The following is a 25,236-nucleotide window of genomic DNA, read 5'->3' as shown; positions in this document are numbered from 1 at the left end:
CAGTAATAATTTAGGAAGCATAAAAAAGGAAATAAAATCCCAATGAAATATGGTCCAACAGCTAGGGTACTAGACTTGAAAGATTTGATTCCAGTTCCACACTTCACTGAAAGCTTTTGATCATGAGTGCATGGTTTAGGTCTAGATTCACAAAAATCTTTACCACCTCTTACCTAAACCTGTTCTTGAGTCTACATCTGTAAAACATCAAAACATTAACTTCTGCTATTTCACTATAATATTTGTATACATTAAGAACTGTGACCAAATGGTCACAACCCAAACTGAGATAATGTAAGTGTCTTAAGTATATGATAGGAAATTTAACTTGTGCTGCTGAAATAGCCCATGCAGAATCATTGTACTGATGTGTTTATATGGTTACTGAGCCACTTCAGGGGAGTATCCCTTTCACCCAAATTTCTGTGAAAATAAGGCAAATAATTAAAGCTGTGGAAAAAATTCTGGAAGGAAAATGTCTTTTCTGGTTTATTTTCACCAGTCAGATTATTAATAAATAGAGAACTAGAAATACTTGGGAGATTTACAGAATTTTTGGGAGAGTTACAAAACTCAGCTACAAATGCAAAGCTATTTTTTTAATAACTGTGAGAAATAATTTTAAGCTGCAGAAACAGTTCTCTCTAAAGCTATTACTTACGTCCTATTGAAACAGAAGTACAAAAACACCCCAAAAGAATGATGGAATTACGGTAATTAAGGAATGCATTTAAGTGCGGTATATACTGCTGAATGCATTTTACTTGCATGATCAGATGAATAATTACTGAGAGCTACTGGTTTTTTTCTGCATCATTTGGAAAACTTTGCATTCCTGTTTTGTCAAATAAAAAATTAATGTGACTGATATAAACTACAAATGTTAAAATTGTTCAAGATATATATAATACATTAATCTTGTTTTTTAATCACTCTTTTTTCTTCTTTTGAGACTAAGTACAATGAGAGGAAGAACATTAAAGAAATATTTGCTCTGTGTTACAATACTTCATAGGGAAATTATTTTAGACCTAGATGGAATTTTTTTCACCTTCTCAGCTTTTTATCCTGCAACAGGACTCCTGTCTTTGAATACACTACATGGGTAGTATTAAACTGGACTAGCATTTGAAAAAGAATTTGAAGCGAAAAATACACTTCATTGAAGCGTAACCCTGTCAGGAAAAGGCTTTCTAAGCCTCCTTTCAAATGCTGCAGCCCAGAGGTACTGCTGGACACACACTGGTCAGAGATCGGGATTCCTAGAGGCAAGAGATGGTTTACAGTGGATGGGATCGTCAGAGCCTGTGGTTGTTAAGCTCTAAATAATTGCTTTAAGCATTCATAAATGCTGGTAGCTTAGCTGAATTTGAGTGAATTTTCAGAGAGATGATGAAAGACATTTCCTTGTCACAAAGACACTCTAAGATTTCAAAGCCGGTTGTCAGTCAACTTCACCAAACAGGATTTAGAATGTATTTAAAAAGAAAAGATCCTATGAATCTATTTAATTTGTTGATTTTTTTAAAAAAGGTGGCATTTTTCTAACTATTTTGCTAATGATTTTGCTAACTTGGGAAAAATTAGTAAGGAAAAGGGGTGCAAATGAATATACATACATATATGTATATTCATATATGTATATCTGAAAAATAGTGTAAAGGAGCAGTAAAGCTAACTGCTTATAAAAACAACAGAAGTGAAAATAGCATCCAAACAGAACTAACAAAAAATGAGAAGTTCTCCTATCTAAGAAGTCCAGTGAACATACATGGTACAAATATTTTATCTAAGGCAAACAATTGTATGATTTCTATTCTTAAGAATCTCTGCTTCAAAAAAAACCATTAGAGTTGAATATAGTCTCGCTGGAAAAGGTTTTGCAGCCTCCTTTTAAATAGAAGGTTTGAAAAGATTTATTGATGTTTACATCAAAAAGAGATACAGATTCTGAACCAATAGATATAAGCAATATTTAGATGTATTTTAGACAATGCAAAGCCAGGTAAGTGTAGAGAAAGGACCAAGTTTAAGCTATTTTATGTTCAGATTAATAAAAATACAGTATAAGACGTCAGGGAGTGATCCTTAAATTGAATGTAATTGAATTCAAGAGATCTTAATGTATGATTTTCATTGAAAGAGGACCAAAATATTTGGAAATACCACGAATGACTGTGATGGTTAGTTCGCTAATGTTTTAATTATGTGTTTATAGCTTAAATTTAGGCTAACTTTAGAATTGAAAAACTTTTTTTTTCTTTATTGCTCTGTAGAACAGAACAATAATTTAATCTTGTCAACTGGACTGTTATACAAATCAGAAGTACTCTAATAAGTGCAATAAGATACAAATATTTTTTGTCAGCAAACAAAACCAAGCTATAGTTTTCCAGGCTTCAACTTTCCCCTTTCCTGATCATCCCCTCCCGGTAATGGCATCAACACTGCTGATTTCTGTGAGTTCAGGATCAGACCTGTAGTGCATATAGATGTTCCAAATTAGGAAACAGAGGAGAAGTAGACTTATTCAAAAAAAATCATATATGATTACTTGTTTACAGTGGGAAATGCTGAATGTAAATTTTAGTTGTGCTGTGAAGAATATTCTAAAATGTAGCAAATGAAAGAAGAAAGCTGATTAAAAGTTTGTTTGTTTGTTTTTGCCCCAAATTTCTCCATACCAGTCTTAGATCCCCCTTTTTCTCTTTAAGCAAGACTCATGCCCATAATTCTTTTGGAAAAGAAATAGAATAATGCAAAGATGATCTGTTTTATTGTGAAATAATAGGGTTTTTGCTCCCACAAAGGTGCGTGTAAGCATTTAATTTTAAAGGAGAGGGAGCCCCAAGTCTTCATTCAATATTTAATGTTTATATTTTATACTCCTCATAATGTGAAGTAATTCAGTCAATGAAGTATTTTGGATGTGAGCGAAGTTCAGACATGAAAATTCCATTTGGACTGTGTGTGCTGCATATCAGAAACCTCTAAGGGTATTTAATCATTCAGAATAAGAAAGGTTTCTTTAATTTTTAAACAAGTATTTCAATTTATGTTTTATTTAAATTGTCTTAACATTTACATAGAACCCTTGAAGGCTTGAAAACTTGAAATTTATGTTAGATTAAAAAAATTATGAAATATAGCTTATGTGGAGAAACAGGAAGAAAAGATACTGTTTGAATATGATACGGTAATTACAAAATATGACTTGCAGAAATTATTAATTTATATAGAGATTATTTGTTTAAAAGAAACTGGATTCCAATGAAGTTCTATGGTGATACTGTTCTCTCATAATAATATGAATATTTAAAGAAGTAAAATACATGAGAAACTCAAAGTTAACTTGAAAAATGTAGTTAATTACTGCTTATGAAACAGGGGAATTGCAACTGCAAGGGTCAATTCTGTTCCTTTATGTTAATGAAGTGGGCGTTCTTGGAATTACTCAGAACATATGGACTGAAGAAAGCTAAGACTGTGCTGCTGACAACCTTTGGGAAAAATAATTAAGAGAGCAAAGTTTAAGCGTTGCGAACATGGAAAGGAACTTCACCAGCTTCATGGTAAAATATATAGCCTAGTGTGGTCTACAAGGGACTCAGACAGAGAGGAGAGAGAGAGTAGGAAGGTTGAATAATAACCAAAAAGCCTAAAAGAAAAGCATTGCATTTAGTAAGCTCTTGCAGTTTTAAACTGCAATTCCACTTGGAAAAATGACTATGAAAATATTTTGTATCATCACATAATTATAAGTAGTATGTTCTAGTAATATACGTTTTGTCCTAAGTTGCTGTGTTGGATTTTATTGCCTCTCCCTTGAGTTTGATGACAGGATGTGTATTATCTCCCCTTGGCTTTGAATATGGCATGGTAAAAAGAACTTAAAAAAAACAGATTAAGCTTAACAGCAAAATGCTAATTGACTTGTATGCTGGATATTTTTGCTTGTAGTTCCTGACTTGTTCAGCTGTTGAACAAGGACTTCATTATTATATGAACCTTTTCCTGTTTTACTAAAGAAAGAAAATTTTAATTGAAGCAGTTAACCCTTGAAAGATCTGTTTCTTGATAGCAAAACATTATATTCTTAATTGAAAATTTAGTAAACGTTTGTTACTAAACAACTCAGTTTCACTCATTTTATGACAGCACAAAGTTGTTTCACATATTTTTAGTGGAAAACTGGAGGTGAGATCCTTGTGCTGTTAACTTTCTTCTTTTCTTTCCTCTGCAGTGGCACTTCCTTGCTGGTGGGGATCTCAGACTAACCTCACCTGGTTTCTCTTTGTTTATTCCCTTCTTCTCATTTGGGATATATGTTGACTTGGGTTTTTTTTTTTCCTTCTGGCTAGTACAAAATGATGTAATTTGATTCACTTTTTTTTTTTTCATTGGGGGAGCCTGCAGAATTTATTTCTTGATTTGAGAGCAGAAAGTTTTTTAGAAAATTTGCATAGAAAAGATGCTCCAATTAATTCTAGCTTTTTTTATCTTAACCACATGCTTGTTAAGAATAACTCTTTAACAAATATTATTAGCCACATTCAGCAGTCTATGGAGAGCAGTTTTTGGCTTTGCTACAGTATATAGGTATATAGAGGTGTAACACTGTGTAAGTTCACACCTAAAATGAAAGGTATAGGGTATATTTATAGAATATGATTCTATATTTAAATATGTAAGCACTTAAGGCTTTCTTTTTGGCTCCAAACTTTTTTCTCTAATACCATCAGAAGTAACGTGTTCATAATGGGTTTTTTATTTTTAAATTTGATACATACACAAAATGTTGATTGATTGTTTAGTATGACTTTATGTAATTTTAAAGGAAAACACCTAACATTTTATATCAGTCTGTGGTGTCATTTGTCTTTGAAATCATAAGTCATTAGAATTTCTTCACATAATTCAAATTTGCAGTACTATCAGAGAGCCTTAACTTGAAAAGCATCATTTAGTATGGGAAGGGAAAATTAATTTATACTGAGACATTTTCACTCAAAAAAAAAAAAAAAAAAAAAAAAGAAGAAGAAGAAAGAAAAAGTCTATTTAAAAGCTTTGGCATCTTTTTATTTAGAGAAATCTTTGGTTCAGAAAGTTTATGTGTATTTAGACAAAAGTGTCCTTAGGTTTTTAAAAACTAACATTGGATACTTGTTTTAACAATTTACAAGTTAGTTCTGTTTAGTAAGTAAACTTTCAAAAATAAATGGTTAAAATCCGCTTCACTGTTTCTGCTGTTCTGATATTTACAAATCACAGTTAGCTGGTTAGTAAGAATTTTCTTTTCTTCACTTCTTCCCTGCCTACATTTAAAGTACCTTTTCTGTCATGCAGCCTGTGCAGTTTTCCCGTAGGGACATATAATGGAGTTCAGAGTGAAAAAGTGAGTCACACCATCGTTTATTTACTCATTTAAGACAATAATAGTGTTGATAGTTACTCAGACATACTTCCATTTCTTTAGGTTATGGAAAAGCTGAGGGTGAAAAAAGTCTTTATAGACTAGACTACAACTAAAAAAAAATTGAATCATAGCTATACAGGTAGTTATTGTCTCATATACAGCTTTTTGCTGCCTTTTGGCCGCAATGAGCAGAAATGTTGTTCTGAATTTGAAATAATATTTAATGCTGTAAGTTATGAAAAGGAAGCCGTGTTTTCACAGTATTGAGAGTCTAGTTATAGTTATCATTTTATTTTTTTATCATAATTTTGATTAAAATCAAATATTTAAATCTATTATTAAAAAGTGTGTTTTCCTAGATCTTTCCATATTTTATGAATAAAAATATCTCACTGTTCCTGTGTGCAGTATTCTGACTGGTCTACCTAAGAATTCAAGTTTTATATATAAGATTTTATTTGTGTCTGCTAGACTGATGACTTCAGATGAGTATAGGATTACCTGCCTGCTCTTTCTTCTTTCCCATCCCTGTGGGACTAGAGTTTCAAGATTTAGCTTCACTGGGCAAACTAATAGCAGAGGACCTTTTATCTGAATTTTTAACACTAACATCGAATCACTGTGGCTGACTGATCAGAAGAGTGAGGATTCCTAAGAGTATTATCTGGTAGGAGCACTTCACATTGTTTTAATTCCCCATTTTCCTTAGCTAAAGCTAAGAGGAGCTCAGTGAAATAGAGAAGAGCTCTGCAGTCCTCAACACAGATGATCCGTGAAGTCTGTAGTTACCTGTGCGGTAGGTTTTTCAGTTGCCCAGTTTTGTGCGTTTACAATGTACTCTGGCTGCACAGAATCAAAGAACAGTTGAGGTTGAAAGGTGCCTGTAAAGATCATCTACTCCAACCCCCTGTTCAAGCAGGATCACAGAGAGTACATCGCTCAGAACCCTGTCCAGATGGCTTTTGAGCGTCTCCAAGCATGGAGACTCCACAACCTCTCTGGATGACCTGTTCCAGTGTGCAGTCACCCTCACAAAAAAATATTTTCCTTATGTTCAAATGGACCTTCCTGTGTTTCAATTTGTGCCCATTGCCTCTTGTCCTGTCACTGGACACCACCAAAAAGAGTCTGGCCCCACCCTCTTTACACCCTCTGATATTTATATGCATTAAGAATCCCCCTCAGTCTTATCTTCTGCAGGCTGAACAATCCCAGCTCTCTCAGGCTTTCCTTATGAGAGATGCTTCACTCCCTTAATCATCTTAGTGGCCCTTTGTTGGACTTGCTGCAGTACGTCCATGTGTCTGTTGTGCTGGGGAGCCCGGAACTGGACCCTGCGCTCTAAATGTGGCCTCACTAGGGCTGAGTAAAGGGAAAGGATCACCTCTCTCAACTTGCTGGCAGTGCTCTGCCTGATGCACCTCAGGATACCGTTGGCCACCTTTGCCATAAGGGCACACTGCTGGCTCATGGTCAGTTTGTCCACCAAGACTCCAAGTCTTTCTCTGCAGAACTGTTTTTCAGCAGGTCAGTCATTAGCCTGTCCTGGTGCCTGGGGTTATTCCCCTGTGGGTGCAGGACTCTGGGTGCACTTCCCTTTGTTGAACTTCACGAGGTTCCCCTCTGGATGGCAGCGTTGCCTTCTGGTGTATTAGACACTCCCAGTTTTGTAACATCTGCAAACCTGCTGAGCACACTCTGTCCCTTTATCCATGTCATTGACGAATAAGTCAAACAGGGTTGGACCCACTGTTGACCAGTAGAATATACAGCTGGCTGCAGACCTCCAACTAGACTTTGCACCACTGATGACAACCTTGTAAGCTCTGCCATTCAGCCAGTTTTCAATCCGTCTCACTGTCTGCTCATCTAGCCCATACCTCCTCAGCTTGCCAATGAAGATGTGGTAGTAGGTGTTGAAAGCCTACTGAAGTCAAAGTAGTGAACATGCATTGCTCTCCCTTCGTCTACCCAGCCAATCATTCTTCCTCCCTTCTAGCCAAAGTGCCTGGGTTTGCTTCTAATGGATCGTGTGCATCAAAACTATGGTGGCCTGAGCATATATCTTGTTCTAGAAGCTATGCAACATTCCCACATACCACAGCAAGGATTTTTCAAAGACTTCCAAAGGAAAGCAGAGCAAAAAAGGGGAAGGGGGCTGTTCACTAAGGCTGTGTACCTGAGAGCCACATTACTGTGTTTTCAACCTCATCCCGTAAAGGATAACTGCTTATTTATGTGATGTATGCAGCAGCTCTAATTACCCCTTAGCAAAGATTAAAAACCAGAAGATTGATATACTTGGTGAGAATTTAGGACACAAGCAGAGCTTGCACCATTTCAGGGCCTATACATTTAGATTAAAATGTTATTGCTACCAAGAGTGGTATCCAATATTAAGACTGCTTCTGGAGGGTCCCTTTAAAGGATAAAACCAGAGAGGGTGCCTAAATTTTATCTCCAATCCAGAAAGCTACTACATAGATTTCAGCATTTAGAATCTCTGTCCTGTCTGTGTGGTTGACATTCAGCGGAGGCAGTGCAACTAGATTTTTCACAGTTTTTTCCTACCACAGGAAACAAGTGGTAGTAAAGAAGGGGGAAAAAATCTTACGGTATAACCTAAAGGCTTATAAGGCTGCTGAGCAACAACAGAAAGCATACAAAGACTGAGGGCATCTATTCAGTAAGTGTTGTATGCAAAATTTTGGTGGTGAATCTAAAGTGTACAACCTTTGTCATGTAGGAAAGAAACATAAGCTAAGAAATTCGTTCTTAGCTGAAACTGAAATGAAATATTGTATATTGTTCTAATGTTCCTACTTTCATTAACTTATTCAATAGATGTCTTATATGAATGAAAATGTTATTACTTTGAAATTTTTGTGCATAAGTTATTCCTGTATGTGAGACACATCAAAATTTTCATCGAAATCTCTATAGCAGATACAAACAAAATGTGATTGAAGCTTTACCTATCCTGTGTGTATTCTGTTCATTTCAGCTACTGCACACCTTGCTCTTTTTTCCCAACTCCAGTGAAGTGTGTAATGCTGTGTAGTGAAACATGAGATCAAAAAGTGAAATGTAATTGTTTGGAATTAACTTTGTTTATCCATAGTTGTGTGCCCTAGGCTGACTTTCTGAGGAGTTGTACAGTCATAATTCCATCTATCTAGCTAGTGTTAGTGAGAAGCAAAGATGTTCATCAGCATCAAGTATTCATCCCAAGCACGAGATTGCTCGTGGTGCTTTTGCCACTGACTTCAGTGACTGACCTAGTGTCTAACTTCTAGACACTAGCTATGTACCTGTTAGCCATCTTTAAATGTTAATAAAGAATCCATCCCTGAGATGCTGTTCCATGCATTAAATTCACTGATTCACTTCTGTGCAAAGGCTTGTGTCAGCCTGTATTGCTACCTTTTTTTGTCTTTGGCATTAAATAGCTCCTTGGGTGAGCAACTTTGTGGGAGGTATTCAGAAGTTCGTTATCATGGCTTTAGGGAGTGCATTTTGAAAGAAAAACAGTAATGGAAAGTTGTTCTACATTCCACTTGCACAGAATCTGACTCAGAGTATCCAAAAGTTGTTGTTAGACAAGTACTCTTGAAATTCAAGCCTGGAATTTTTGTCATGTCATGTATGTGCTATGTTTATTCATATACAGATTACACAGTCCATTTTGCCTATGTATTTAATACTTTCCTTTTTCTCACATCTTTCATCTGGGATATCCATTAATTCTGTTTTTAACAAATATTTTCCAGTAGTATATGTTATCTAATTTGAAGTGTAAAGTAAAAATAGATTTTAAATATTCTGTCCAGATGCTTGAATTTATCATTTCCCGAAGAACTGTTGCAATGGTAAATAATCAGAAAGTAAGCAAAGAATTTTCATTTATTCTCAGTGAACTGCATTCAGAGGATGAGAAGAACACCTCCGCTGGATGAACTGCAACCACCTCCATACCAGGATGATAGTGGTTCTCCTCATCTTTCATGTACACCCTCTGAAGTTGGAGATGGTAAATGTGAATTTTCCCAGTGTAGCAACAGTCCAAGATGTTCATATAAGTGCCCAAGTGAGGGAAGCACAGGACATGAAATAGAAAGCTTTCATAACAAAGGATATGAAGAGGATGTACCAAGCGATAGCACAGCTGTCCTTAGTCCGGAGGTAAGTGAAAACAGTCAAATGTTCTGAAATATCATAGAATGTTACCTTTTGGAAGCTTTTTTCTAAAGATCAGTGTAAAGAGATACAAACACTAATATTGCAGCTCATCCATAAAAATATAGCTTGTCAGATAACATCACAATAAGATTTCAGATTTTTATGTATAGTTATATTTGTGAAAATTTAAAACAAATTCCTCAAAATAATGGATTTTTTAAAAATAATATTTTAAATTTTAAAAATTCAGAAAACTTTGTCAATTTTATTAAGAATTAAAATCAAAACTCAGTTAACATCAAGCGATGCAAATAAAAAAATTATTCTGCTCAGACCTTTCAAATTGAATACCCCATAACAGTAAACGTATTTAATGGAGAAAAAAAATGTAATTACGTATGTTTTTTGAGACAAAAAATATTACTTTTATTTTCTAAATTCAACATTTAAACATTTTTTAAAATGATATAATAGAGATTTGGTCCATTTACTTTTCCTTTTTTCCTTTCTAACTCGTAATGATAGCCACCAAAGAATCCCCCTTTCTCTAATAACATTTGTTTTACAACCTAGTCCTGCAGAGCACTTAGCATCTTCTCTGGCACACATTTCTTTGACATGTACTTAACAACCAGGTACTGCACTGACATCTATGGGTAAGTCTACATGAGTGATGTAGTTTGCAGAAGAGGCTCTTACTGATGCACATTTGTCTTGTGTCTCTACTTGAAGTTCTGGGGTGTGCAGTAGGAACAGTGCTGATTTGCCAACAGTTTCCTTCTTGGTAGACCCCTAAGTTGATGTTGCCCTTTGGGGTGTTGGTGCAACATCTGGCGGGCTTGTCTGCTAGGATGGTGCAGGGTAGTCCAATAGTTAGCTGTGTGCCTGTACGTGATGATCACAATTTGTATGAACTTCATTGCTGGTAAAGACACAGTGTGTATATATGATCCTAGAACCATAACAGATTTCAGCACATCAAACCCTAGTCCTTCCTTTTTTTGTGTCACAGCAGGCAATACTCTAGATGTACCAAGTAAGAACGGCGGATAGAGCCTATTTTTTTATAGCTGCTCAACAGCTTGTAAAAGGAAGCTTATAGAGGAATGAATTCCCATAGGTATATAGCATCAGGTTTAAAATAAGAACAAAACGTTTGCATATCAAAAAGATTATATGGGTATCTATTCATTCGTATAAGCAAGCATATTTTTGATAATATGAAATAAGTTTGTTTTACATATTTGGAATAAATTCTGGTTATTTATTAACTTCTTATATTCATTATGTTAATCTGTATTTGTAAATAATTCCTATTTCAGTATCATTATTAAACTAGCTGTTGTAAAAACACAATAAATCACTCTTGTTCAAAATTTAATGTGACAATAAGCAGTTTTAAAATTAAGATTTTAGTTTTAGTTCGTGTTTATGGAAAATTCGGAAAGCATGTTTAAAACAGAGACACCTTACACAGTTCTAGTGGAATTATGTTAATAAAGCCATGTTGTTTTTTGGTGCATACATACAGCCCTTGTTAACTGCAGTGAGAGCTGCAAGTGTGAGTGTTGTATTTTCTGTTTTCTTTGTTTACATCACACTGTACTCTCAGTCACCATCCAGGTCTTAAATTTCTAAAATGTGTTAACTCAAAAATGTGTGTATGCTCACATTAAAATCAGGTAATTATATCTCATAACAAATGTGTGTGTATTTCAATGTGTGGAACAGGAGAAGAGCTCTTAATACAGCTTAATTTAGTCCTAGCTGTGTCTAGTTCACATCTGGCTTTTGGCAGTATTGGCCAGGTAAAGACTTTTGATTTTTCTTCACTGTCATTCAGCCATTCACACTTTCAATTTTTAATTACCTTGTTTATGATATGAACAAAGATCACAGTCACTTCATGCTGCTTGGAGAAATCCATATATTTCCATGTTAGATTTAATAAAAGAATATAATAAATAAATAAATAAAAAGACATTTGTATTTTTTTTCTTCAGGATATGTCAGCTCGAGGATCATCTTCGCAGCTTCCTAAACCTTTTGATCCTGAGCCAGTAGCTAAATATGGCACACTGGATGTGACTTTTGACTATGACTCACAGGAGCAGAAGCTTCTGGTGACAGTGACAGCTGTCACAGACATTCCCACGTACAGCAGGACAGGTGGAAGCTCATGGCAAGTACACCTAGTTCTTCTCCCTATAAAGAAACAGAGAGCAAAAACCAGCATCCAGCGGGGACCATGCCCTGTCTTCACAGAGACATTCAAATTTAATCACGTTGAGTCTGAGATGATTGGGAATTATGCAGTTCGCTTTAGACTGTACAGTGTACGTCGCATGAAAAAAGAGAGGATTGTGGGAGAAAAGATTTTTTACTTAACAAAATTGAATCTTCAAGGGAAGATGTCAGTACCAGTGATATTGGAACCTTCTTACAGTCTGTCTGTGAGTATTAAATGAAGCAAAATAAGAATGCAGTCATGTACAGTGTCCTGAATTTTATAAGAATAGTGTATATATTTATAGAATTATTACTTCCCTGAATTTTTTCAACAGCCATAGCACAGTAATTGCACAAAGATAGTTTCTTGATAGCTTCTATAAGTATTTTTTTGTCTGCGAAAGTTGCCCTTATTTTTGCTTTTAATTACTTAGAGATTTCCAGTCTCTAATTACTTAGAGATTTTCCAGTCTATGAATGTAGTTGTAGTGGTGAATGCATACATCTACATACTATGCATATATGCGCATATATGTGTATAGCAGTAATATCTTTACCTTTCAATTAAAAAAAACCCCTATTCTACTAATGTCTTCCGTATACTGCAATTAAGTCTTGTTTGCAATAGCTATTTTCCTTTAAAGAAAGACAGATAGGAAAGAGGAATTTTGAGAGTGCAAAGCCATTTTTAATAACTTCATATTAGACCTGTGTAAATAATTAATTCTGGTTTGGTCTGAAGTGAAAAATACTATGAAAAGTAATTCAAATTTAAGAGGATTTTTTTGCTTGCTAAAAAACAACCCTAAACATTTCTGATGAATAAAATATTATGTCCCCCAAAATGAATTACTTTAAATATTTTTAATAAAGCAAATCAATAGTACTTAACAGCAAACTTGGGTATCACTATCAAAAGAGACAGAATTTGGGCCTGTGGTCCAGTGCTGAGAGCAGCTGCCAGTGATACAGGAGATTCCATATGAATCCCTTCTTCCCAAAGGAACTAGAAGTCACATCTCATATCTTTCAGGAGTTTGTGTTAATCCTGGGATCACTTGTAGGTAACTCTCAGCCATTCCTTTTGCATTTTTATAAGTATTTAAACATACATTTGTCTATAAAGAAAATGCCTTTGGCTTTCTGGTTGGTGCTTCCTAGACTGGGAGGGCTTGAACATTTGTTGCTTGGAAGCTGAATATGTTCTAAATAGCATATATTTAGAACCCCCCCTCTGGTGGGGAAGGAGAAGGTGACTTAGTGAGGGGATTACTGAGGGGCTTTTGATTCATCTACCCCAAATATACATTGAGCTTTTTTCCTGCGCTTTTGTGGGGGGGAGAGTATAAACAAATTCTAGAAGTCATCAAAGAATAGAGTAAGATTGTTATGTATTTTTGGTGATGGTAAGGGATGCCATATCTGTTTTCCTCCTTCCTCCTCCTTTCTTTTGGGAAAGAAGTAGAAAACGACAAGTAAGGAATAATGGTAGAAAGTCTTCCAAAGTTAGAGCTTTTGCAGATTTCTCTTAGCCCTACCTATTGCTTGAATAGAACCAATTGCTTGAAAGGAACCTTCATTGTCTCAATAGCTTGAATGAGGCTTTGGAGCTAGGAAAGTCAATTTCTAAACTTTTGGAAATTCATACATGTCTAAGTTTATAGACATTTTTCTATTACTGTTTATAATCTATATCATACTTTTTTCAGTGAGCTGATCTGTTGTAGCATTTTATGTGTAGAATATTTGCACATATAAATGGTGTTAACATTTTTTGTGTGGCATTTGGAACTGGCAACTGGAAGTAGCATCCTGGGTCCTTGAGTTCATGACCTTGCTAATGCGAACAGTCAGGTCATCCTGGTCACAAATTTGTGAATTTCCGTGTGAAAACATCGAGCTGTTTCCTTTCCAAACGCAATTTCTTCATGGTCAATTTATGACGATTTGTTCTTGTAGTAGTGTGGTCCTCTGGCTTACTTAGTTCTTACCCTTCTCAGGTGTTTACCTCAGGATGTATTTATAGACATCTGTTGTACTCTCTCTCAACTGTCCTTTTGCTAGAGTAAACCAACAACAATCCTTACGTCCTAATCATAAATGCCAGGCAGGAGTTACTTAACAGGAAAAGTCTTATTTTAATTTGGAGAGATATTCAGGGATGTTTGTAATTATAAAATCCTCATTTAGAAACGTTGTAAATTCAGAATTAAATTTACCTTGTTCCATTGTAGTGTTGTGTTTTGCTGGAAAGTGTTTATATTTGACAGATTTTTTAATGAATATTTTTTTGGACACATAACAGTTGCCTCATTTTTTGCACTGCTTCTCATTACATGCATTTTAATATATTAAATATACCTTCTGTCACTGAAACTTGCTAATCCACTGAAATATCTATGGCTAATCTCTTCTGTAGAAATCTGTTTTATTTGCCTCTATCTGTGCCTGACATTATATTAATACATTTTATTTGCTAATCATTTGCTTATGATTGTATAAGAATAGTTCATATCCTGTGAAGTTTAGTATTTTTTCAGTAATGCCTCTAAAGCTACTGACAAGGGAATTTGGCTAACAGCAGATTGCTAACCAGCAAGTTCAATTATCTGTGCCTTTGAAAGTCAGAGACATGCTCCCAAGTGCTGGGCCTGCAACCTTCTCCTCTTACTGTCAAAAACGTGGACGAGTACATGACATGGCATGTACGTGAAACAAGTATGTTCCTTATCTAGGTTTCAAAGCTATACATGGCTTCAAATTCAGGAAAATATTCATAAGCTCTGTTTCTCACCCAAGTTTTCACCCTGTTCCTCATCTTCCTACTTTGTATATCATATAGAGATCTTGCATTAGCAGTTTTATCTACAGTCTTACTGCCATTTGTCTTCAACAGTTCTTCACTGCATTATTAATCTATCATAAAAGATGTTTACGTATATGTATATATATGAATAATAGTTACTTTTTCCTCCTCCTCCGTCTTCTGTCTTCCTCAAAAGAAAAAAAAAATCCATGAGTAATGAAAGTAACCCTAACCCTTTTGTCACATTCCCCAAGACTACTTTGTTGCAGTTCTCCTGTGCATCTAGGGAATTCCTGTTCCCACAGTTATTCTCAGCTCCTTATCACACATGGACAAAAATACCTCTACTTTCCTTCTATGTTTCACATATGTTTCAATGGGCAAAAACCAATACTCACTGACTAGAGTGCAAATGTTACTGTTACCTGAGGCTGTGTCTCTTTCAAATTTTATAGAAATAGGCTATTCCATCAAAATTCATTAGCAGATGTTGATGTTGCAGTAGTTTGGTTAGCAAGACCTTTGTGGTGCTTTAGGAGAAATTTTTCATTTAATATTGTGGTAGACAAATTGTTGTTTGTAGTATGGAATCCTTGTAGTATGGAATTCACTGTAATATTTCTTTTCTTCAAAAAATCCATATGGATCTGTTCTTCACTTATTCTTCATTCTTTTTACCCAGACAAGTATTGCAGACAATGAACAACAGTCTCCAATCATGATTTTATAAAAGGTATCAGCAGTTTATTGAGAGAAATCTGGAAAAGATCAAAAAAAATCACCCATATTCCACTTTACCATCCCATAAGTTGCTTTTTGGTCTAGAATAACAATGAAAAATTGTGTTCTATATTTTCTGATTGATTTTGGAAGTACAATTTGGAAAATCAAAACGTATCTTTTCCTGCTAAGGTTAGTCCAGTAATCTCTGATCTTGTATTGTCAATAAGATGATTTTTACTGTAAAGAGTTAAATTTCTTTTTTTCTACAACATTCTCCATTTCTAACATACTGAACTTCCAGATGTGATCTCTATAACAGAGAATGAATGATGTGGACAGTCATATGTGCCTAAAAGATTTTTTTAATACATCTTTCCTGTAAATATCTGGAGTGCTTGAGAAGAACTTAATTACAATTTCTTAACGAACTAAATTGGTTTTGTATGTAATGTGTAAAAATTCTCACTTTCTTTTTAGACTTTGAGGATGATGGTTAATCATCTGGTACGTTTGTTTATGCATTATGCTTAAGACATTTATTTCATTTTGCCCTTTATATATGGCATATCTTCAATATTGTTTCTAATAGATGTGTTAAGGCTTTTCTCTTCTTCAGTTTATAAATTTCTCAGGAAAAAAAAAAGCTTTCCAAAATAGCATTTCTTTCAGGGTATTCTTTATTCATTATGGAGCAGAGCTGTCAGATTTTGTGCAAATGCTAATATTTTATACCTCTGGCGATTTTACTATTGTGCTCCTATGGTATGGTCCATTCAGCATTGCTTTTTGGAAAGCTAAATATTAAAATTCATATCTTTGCTCAACAACTAAGGGAAAAATAACTAAGATTTTTCTAACAGACTCAAATGAAAGATTTTGTTCCTAATTTTATATAACTGAAATTATACCTAAAACTAAATTTATCTTAGGATCAGTTCCTATGTGATGGTGCATAAATGCTTTAATTTTGCTTATAAAAATTATGTCCACCAAAGTAAGGGGCAGTTATCTCTAAACATTGAAAACATTCTTATCTTGGGAATAACTTGCTGAATTCAGTTGAGTGGTATAAGACAGAAACAATCAGAAGTCCTTTGACACATTAGGAAAAATGACTCAAGATTTCTCTGAAGAAAATTATTAACTGATTGGAAGGAGGTGATCATGTTACTAAGGCTGCAAGAGAACGTGGCAGTATTTGGCAGATGAGGCAGTATCCCTACGTTTGGCTAGTTGTGCAGCTCTGGAGAGCATTGACTGCTACGTCAGAGCCATGTAAGCAGCAGTCGCTGTCTTCCTGGTGTGTTGGCTGCCTCAGCTTGTTGTATGGCTGTTCGGAGCTGTACCCCTGAGCATTGCTCCTGTCAGCTGAGAAGATAAGCTTTAATCCCCGGCTCCCTCTGCTCATATCTTCATCTGGATGGGGGTGGGGGGAACAAAACAAAAAATCCTGTGGCTGTCATACTCTAGAGCCAGTAAGCCATCTGCACTTGTCTTACAAGTGCAAGTTTCAAGAACTCAAGTAGAATCTGACCAAATTGTAAGGACCTGTCACTAGATGAGTTTAATGTTAAAAATTACTTGGCTTTCCAAATCAGTATTATTTGCTTTTCCTGATTTTTCTGCAAATACGTCTCATCATTCCTGCCAAATTGTGGCATATAATTATTCTGTTCATGCAAAATAGGCATTGACACTGTGAGACTGTTTCAGTCCCATACAGAATAACCTTGATACTTTCAGAGAATAGTTTTAGATACTTGTCAAGAATTTTTTTACAATCGGGACTTTTCTCAGGTGACTGCAGCCATTCTGTCACATCAGGAGCAAAATGGCTGGCCAACTTCTGCATATGCTGCTTCATTTTGATAACTCATTACTGTCATGGAAGATGAGGAAGTTATTTCTATGAAAGATTGAAAAGCATCTCAAGAATGAGCTGGCCACAAACACTACAATGTTTCCTCAGCCTGTACACAGAAATTCATATCCAGTCATTTGAATGGATCCAGAGAAAGAGGCCTTGCAAGTTGTGTTAAACACTATAACTGAATTTAATGCTTCAGCCTTTTCAGGGAGAAAGTCGTTCATATCTCCAATGTGATTGAGGAAAAGATCTTTGTAATCAGAATACTCTGCCTTATACCATCACAGGCCTGGGTAATCCTGCTGCTATTTGTCCATTGAAAATCCAAAGCAAGAACAGTTCAGAAAGCTTTCCACCAAGAAAGTTCAGCTTGCCCACATACTCCAATTTGAATTCAACACTTCCAGGTTTGTCATTTTGCCAGCCTTATGCTAAGGGTTTTTTATTCTGTTAATAGTTTAATAAGTAGAATGCTTTTCCAAACAACGACGAAAAAATGCTAATTCACTGAAACCCAACTCCTGATTGCTTGTGAGAGCCTGAGTTGAGTCTTGTACATCTACCACATATCTCATTTACCCTATATTTCTTGCATTTATTCCTGGACTTTTATGTAAGATACAAGTATAATTTAATTCCAGTTATTGCTGACAATCATGAGTAACAGAGCTATCAAAGTGGTATTTCTATACCATGATATGCTGACCAATGTTGATTTGAAAGTCAAAGTATTCTGAATGTATATAATTGAACCCACTGCCATTGCAGAGCTAACAAAGTCCAGCAGATCTTTCAGTTTTTAGAGGTTTAAAAAATCTGGCCTAATAATCTTAATTGTATTCCAGTGCTAGGATTTGCTTCACATGAGCCAAAATAGAACTAAAACATTAACCTTCAGCTGCCTCGCTGATCTCCCAACGGGGAGGCAAGGTGACTAGATCCATTACATTGACCCTGAAAATGTAAGATGGTTGGAAAATTCTTTGAAGGTAGCAGCGTAAAGAATTTTGTCCATTTGTCAAAATCTTCGGTGTGTGATTTATCAAGAAAGATTTTTTTTGTCTCTTTATCTTAATATCAGTGTACTGAATAAAATAATAATAATTAAAAATGAGTTCTTTCACTTTTAATTGATGAGTTCTTTGAGAAGAGGCCCCACACAAATTATTCATTCAGTTTGACCATGACAGTCTTTGATATTTGTGTCAGCAAATAATGGAAAACTACATTTCAAAAACAGTATTACTATTTTGAGTGTATGATGATGCTTTTCAGTCTCACAAATGCCAAATGTCAGCAGTCTGTCAATGACTTCTAGACCAAACTAAAGTAATCCACTTGGGAAATACTCTTTATTTCCTCAGAAAGCCAGTCAATCAATGATAAACTTGTTTTTCTTACATCATGTATAGTTTTGATCATAAAAAGTAATAAAAATTCTGACCAATACATAAAGCTAGTAAAACATGAATTTGATCTGCTATCTGTGAGATTCTGAGGCTATCATTCTCCTCATTGGTAAGAGAGGTTCCCAACAGAGATTGCAGTCTCAAAGAACAGTAGGCAAAATAATCATTCTGTAAAAGCATACTGTAAGGTAGCTTTATAGAAGGAGTTACAGTTAAAGATTATCAAGGTCATCAATATCATGAAATTTATAGTTTTGAAGATTATGAACTACTACTAAAGTCTTCCTCAAGCAGCTCTTCCAGTGGTGGTAGATTCTTTATTTTTTTATTCTAGGATAAATTTCTGTTTCACTGAGAGATATGAACCTTCCCACCATTTTATTTTCTCATCTCTTGATTTCTCTCTTGTTGTTTGATACTTTCCTGTAGCAAAGGGGATGGGTTTGGCTCTCATTATTGTCTGACCTTGAGCTGCATCGTTCACTTTACAGTTCCTTCCTTCCTTCCTTCCTTGTGCTTAATCAGGTACCAGCCGGGCCTAGGAGAATCCGGCTTATCTCTACTCCTTGCCCTTCTTTGTAGTTTATATATGATAGTTCTGAGATCTGAAACAGATCAATTCCAGCCTGCAAACATCTGGTGATCTTCAGATCATGAAACTTAACATGACCTGAACAAATCAAAAAGGGCCCTAAAAAGTGGACCTAATTAGAGCTGGGTGAACTGCTAATAGCAAAGAGTTTAACTGGCAAATGCATTATGAACATACATTTAACGTTATAGATTTGTTAATTGTGAAAAATGATTCAATGAATGCTTGTGCAATCTGATACTAGTCTGTGGGCTGACTACTTAATAGCCTTTCTTAACAGTCTTACTATTTGATCACTGAATCTTTTTTCTCTTCCCCATTTGAATGAGTGTAATTATTTCAAAGAGAAAAGGGGAAAATCAAATTGTTGGCTGTTTGATCTCCCAGATGAATGTAGAGACCATCTGTGGAATATTATACAAGGTTGGTGCAGTTGGAGGACTTTCTGTATTCTTTCTTTCTGAATAACAGTCTGTAAGGTGCAGATCTGAGAGCTGGGTAGAGGATGGTTTCTCTGAAGCTGACTTAGGAACTGTGAAGGTAGCTCTGTCCTAAAAGAGCATTGCCATTTAGAAGCATTGCCATCTAGAAGCTTGGAAGCCTAACACCTCCTCCATGATCGTGTATGTTTGAGAAGTAAAGAGAAATGTATGTGTGAGTGTGGGTAGAAGCTGTTAGTGTAGTTTCATCAGGACTGAAAGTAAAATGTTAGTATTTTTTGTCACATGTTCTTAACTAGATTGCTAGCACAAAAGTCTAACAGCTTTTAGTGCTTTAATATTTCTTTATGTTGTGTGTCTTATCTTAGCAAACAGAATTCAATAATAAAAGGCCTCTGATGTCTTTCCCTCCACATCCCCTTCCCCCTCACTGTATAGAAATCTAGTAGACTTCTGCAATTTTGAAAACAGAACACTTTGGAAACAGGTATTGTAAATGCTGTAAATTCCTCTGTTTGTACATTATTTCCAGTTCCTTCCCTGGCTACTCAGGTTTGCCATGCAAGTTTCAAGCCCATTCAGTCTGTGGAGCAAGTAGGTTCTCTTTCATAATATGGCAAGGACACCAAAGGTATAATTTAAATACAGACAAAAGTTATAGAAAACTGAAAATTTCCTTTTCTGTAGATAATCAATGTTTTGTTCTACAGGATTGAATATTGAAGGTCCTTTTAAGAGACTTGTAAAAACTTTTATATACAAAGCATTAATAGCACAATCTCATGAAATATGAAAAGCATCACAGAAATCTCACTGTGAACTTGATCAATGTCTTTCTGGAAGGTGGAATACTATTTTGCCATTATTAACAGTATATAAATTTTATTATGTCATTTCATTTTATGGCTGAATTATTCAAAATATCCTAAAGTTTGTAAACAAACCTTGATTTTGAATAATACTATATGTTTTATTATTAGAAAATATACACAGATGAAATTAATGTAATAACATCATAGATTTAAGGAAATTTTATCGTTTCAGTGGTAAAATAAAGTTGGTATATAGAGGTTGTTAGGGATTTTGTCCCTTGGCTGTAATTAATGAAAGACTAATATCTTTAATTTGATCTCCATTTTCTGGTGTTCTGCCTGTGGCAGAACAACTTGTTTTTTAAAAATATTGTATTCAGAAGCTTTTTTCTCTTGAGAGTTAAAAACAAGGCAGAGCAGAAACTTTTGATGAGAAATGATCATTTTATGAGTTGTTTAGATAATCTGATTTTAAGCTACATTAATAATAGTTTATTAATCAAAACCGTCCATACTTGATTTGAATAATACCAGTTGTGTTGAATATATTTAATCTCAGAAGTCTTTTAATTTGGAATTTCTGAATATGAAATTCTAGCAACTTTTAAAGCATGGCATTTTACACAAACTATGTTTTGTTTCCTGAACTGTAGTTATATAATGTGAATACTGTTAGACTATTTAGTTTCTTGACTGTGATTTAAGCTGACTTAAGTATTAACACTGTAAAGTATAAGCACATGAGTGAAAATGCACAGTATACTTAATTGGGACCTGCATCAAGGAAACTGTCACACATAATTACCTCCCTTAAATAAGGATGCTTTCCTGAGCTTGAATATTTGTGAGGTGCATAAAATTATATATATTTGAGTGTTTACAAATTCAAGTTATTAGCTTAAAGTAAAATACTGATATTATGCATTTTCTTAATTTCACTGCGCAAGAATGTCAACTACAAAAGGATTGGAATTTCCTTCCCAATCTCTTGTGAAAATAGCTTCGCAGAGTTCCAGAAGTATTGACTTTCTTTAACAAAACAGAAGCTTTTAACAAGAACATCCAGACAACCAATTAAATAAGTTATTTTAAAAAATTGTAAAAGCTTCAAAATGATAATGAAATATAGTACACAAAGAAACCTTTTAAAAATTGACCTTGTTTCATGTTTGTTTCTTCATTTAATTGCTGTTCAGCAACATCTTTTCTAAACTAGTGACTCTTACTATCTCAAACATTTTTAACATTGTTAGAAGCATCATGTAACACTTTTCTTCTGCTAAATGTATTTCCACTTAGGCAGAAAGGGGTGTTAATGCTGTTGCCACTAAGAAGAAGTCAGTGCCATACATACCATAGTTGCATTTTGTTTTTTGAGAGCTATCTCTATGTAACTAATACTCATTAGTGAAGGTGTTGTTTTCCTTAAGTTATCATGTACCCTGAAAGTTGCTTTCTTAAAGCTAAACTGTTCTTCTGAAGAACATAAAGAAGTACATTTTTAAGTGTGTAGTTTTTGGTATTGGTAGACATGCAGTTATTATTTTTGGTGTCCATATTCTTACTAGAACTGCTGGTATATTGTGCAAAATTGTGAAAAGCCGTATATTTATTTAAAGAGTTCTGCCTTTAAAAACAACTACTTGATATTTCCTGCAAGTATTAATATATAGAAGGGGTATCAGTAGCGTAATTTAGGGATTGTTTTATTATATGACTATCGTATATTTGAAGATTTCTCATTTTTAAGTAGATTGATCCTCACAGCAGGTGGAGGAAATAGAAGAACTGTTGCACATGTGATGAACTGAGGCAAAAACACATGGTCACAAAAATATCAAAGTACTCAGTATAGTATATGCATGGGATTTTGGTGCCAGAATTGGATTATAAAACTCCATTATTTGACATAACTAATTATTTTACATACCTCTGTTTTCAGCACTAAGTTCTTGGGATGTTTTAAATTCTCTTTTGCAGAAAGGGCCCCAGTTACTTTCTCAAGCAAAGCATGTGAGGCATCTAGGCCCAATTCTGTCCTCTCCTCCCTGAGCTCCTCCCTGCTAACAGCCCGCCCAGAGCCTCTGCTGTGCTGGGGGCGCTCTTGCCCCCGCTTCAGGCTTGCTCCAAAGAGGAACAGCAGCTTCAGGGTGCAGCTCAGTGATGAAGAGAGATGAGTACTTTTGTCTAAAATGTTGGAGACCTGGATTCAAATCCTTCTTTATTCTATTAGGATTCAGATGTGCTTCCCTAACCTCTCTGTTGTATTGACATAGAAGTAAAGGGAATTAATATGCAAAAAGTTCATAAGAGATTAGTGGTATAATATTAACATTTAAAATACTAGCGAGACATTCTGACAAGTAACATGCTGTGAATCAGATTTTTGTTGCTGAAGGATTGTCAGCAAGGTTTCATCTTTCCTATGTATATTTTGAAAATCCAAAAGATTTGGAGTGTCTTGTTTCATAAGCCTATGGAGGCATGATTTTAATGTGTGCAATGAGAAAAATGAACTTCTAACTGCCCTCTGAGTATGCCCATTTTATTCCCCATGATTAACTCCAGTTGGCTTAAGAGCAGAATTTGTAACTAGAACTTCAGGGTCTAGAGAAATAACAGTAGGAGATGAATATGTAAGTAATAAATATCCTATTTCCATGGAATTATGGTGAAGGAAGATAAAAAAATTCATTTTACATATATTATCATTGTTGCCAATATAGAGTCCTCTGTTTTCAGTGAGCAGAAAAAAAAAAAAAAAAAAAAAAAAGATTTTCAGAAAATATTTCTTAGGCACCCAGCTCTGACATCATTGTACTGTATGTGCTCCCTTTTATGGGCTATAAGGAAGAAGAAGGTTCTTTTTTTGTTGCTGACAATAGGAACATGTCAAATACAAGTATTGTTTAATCATACTGTTTTTATGTATATTTATTAAAAAGTAAGTTTGTTCCCTAGATAATACATGCAAAAAAGTCATCATGGACAATATTTTGGAGAATCAGAAATCAATTTTGTGTAGAATGTAATACATATTATTCTTGTAATTCAGTGAAATGCACTGATTCTTGCAAGTGTTTATCCAATAAAATCAGGCTAACTTTGTAGTGAAGTACTGACCTGGAGTGTTTAGGAAGGGTTTAGGTCAGCAAGGCAAGCTCTGTGTTATAAAACTGAAAAGCTAAAAATTAGTAATTCACAGCAGTAACACTAGACCTTTTAACCAGATATTGGGAAGAGATTTTACTTAATGTTTTTACATGTGTTTATTGTTAGATTAGAGTTCTAGATTTATATATCCTGGAAAGAACCTAAGGAGATCATACAGTTCAGCTCTTTGCAGTGTGGCAAGATCATCGATACCTTGACAGTTGATCACAGTTGTTCTTAAAAATCTGCAGTTAAGACTTTACAAAATTTCTCACTGGGCTATTCCAGTACTTCGTTGACCTTAAAAGGTTTTTGCTGGTATGAAACCGTAGTCTCTTTTTTTCTGCATCTTAAAATACATGTAGTGTTTTTAGAAGAAGAGAAAATAGTTACAAAAATAAACATATGTAGACAGATTGTTTCCAGCAAATAGGTAACTTTAAGTATAAATAAAAGTGGAGCTACAGTATCAAAGCGACCTACATATAGATTTTTCAGGTAGGTTGAATGCTGATTTGTATGGACATGAAAAGTTCTCTGGAAACACTGCAATGCAGTCATGAGATTAAAGCTTTGTGGTATCTACATGGATACTCATCTTGTACCAGTTAGCAATTTCCAGGTTTTTTTTCAGTCTTTTTTACAATTTGACACATGATCATTAAGCTTACATTTTGGGCAATGTTACTTCTCTTGCTCTTTTCTTGAAAAGTTTGTTAGCCCTCTTCTTGAATGTTGACTATGTAAGCAGAAAAAAAGTCCTAAACTGAGACTTGGGAATGTTTTTGTTACAAATTCTAATGCAGTTTCTGGGCTTAACACAAAGTCAGGTTACTTACCGACAGCTGTGATTACCACAGAATACCTTAGTTAAAACAATGAATGGATTTCCACAATCTGAACAACGAAGTCTGTGCAGGAAAAAATATTTTGGGGAAAACATCTAATAATACCTCATATCCCGGATTTTAACTTTTGGTCCTGCAATGAAAAGCCTTTCTTCTATTGTGATTTTCTGTGGGAATTTCTGATAACTGTGGTAGATAATTGTATTTGTTGTGTTTGAAAGTCACTTGACTTCCTCTTTACAAGCAGCGATCTTTTAAATACCAGTGTTCTCATATACCAGTATTCTTGAGTTCCCTTTCACTCTGACGATCTCTAGAGCTGGTTTACCCTAAACAGCTGGTCCCTCAGCTCCTGTTCTCGTGATAGGAAGCCTCTATCAGACATCGCCCGATAATGCTTGATTCCTGCATTAATGCTCCCTTCCCCTGGTGTCTTGCTCATGAGGCACTCTTACTTTCCCTGTCCTAGCCCTGTTGATCTCAGCTGCCTCTCTACCATCCCTGATCCCTGTTTCTCTTCTCTTTCTTCTCCTCACAGGATCTTTCTGCTTTCTTTCAAACGACAGCTGATAAAATACAACCTCATCTTCCTCCCTGCATTGGCTCACATATATTGCCCATTTGTCCACAAATTCTGTTTTCTCTTTTATCGTAGACACAAATTTATGCTTTAGTTTGTCTTGTTTAACCCTTTCTTCACGCAGTAACATCAATCTGTGTTCTAATCTGCTGCACACCTTGCAGCTTCATTTTTCTTCTTAA

At 35.0% G+C, this 25,236-nt stretch overlaps 1 protein-coding gene across 2 annotated transcripts in view; it reads left to right on the top strand.

Annotated features, from left to right (window-relative positions):
* Nucleotides 1-25,236, top strand: part of SYT14 (synaptotagmin 14) — a 54,932-nt gene that overhangs the window by 22,822 nt on the left and 6,874 nt on the right. For both annotated transcript variants that reach the window (XM_062573584.1, XM_062573583.1), the window contains exons 3-4: nucleotides 9,330-9,598; nucleotides 11,599-12,048. In XM_062573584.1, the coding sequence (XP_062429568.1) occupies nucleotides 9,330-9,598; nucleotides 11,599-12,048 (719 nt within the window). The remainder of the gene's footprint in view (nucleotides 1-9,329; nucleotides 9,599-11,598; nucleotides 12,049-25,236) is intronic.

This window comes from Rhea pennata, chromosome 3 (genome assembly GCF_028389875.1).
Source record: "Rhea pennata isolate bPtePen1 chromosome 3, bPtePen1.pri, whole genome shotgun sequence".
Lineage (NCBI taxonomy): Eukaryota > Metazoa > Chordata > Aves > Rheiformes > Rheidae > Rhea > Rhea pennata.
This window is presented reverse-complemented; position numbering and strand designations above follow the sequence as displayed.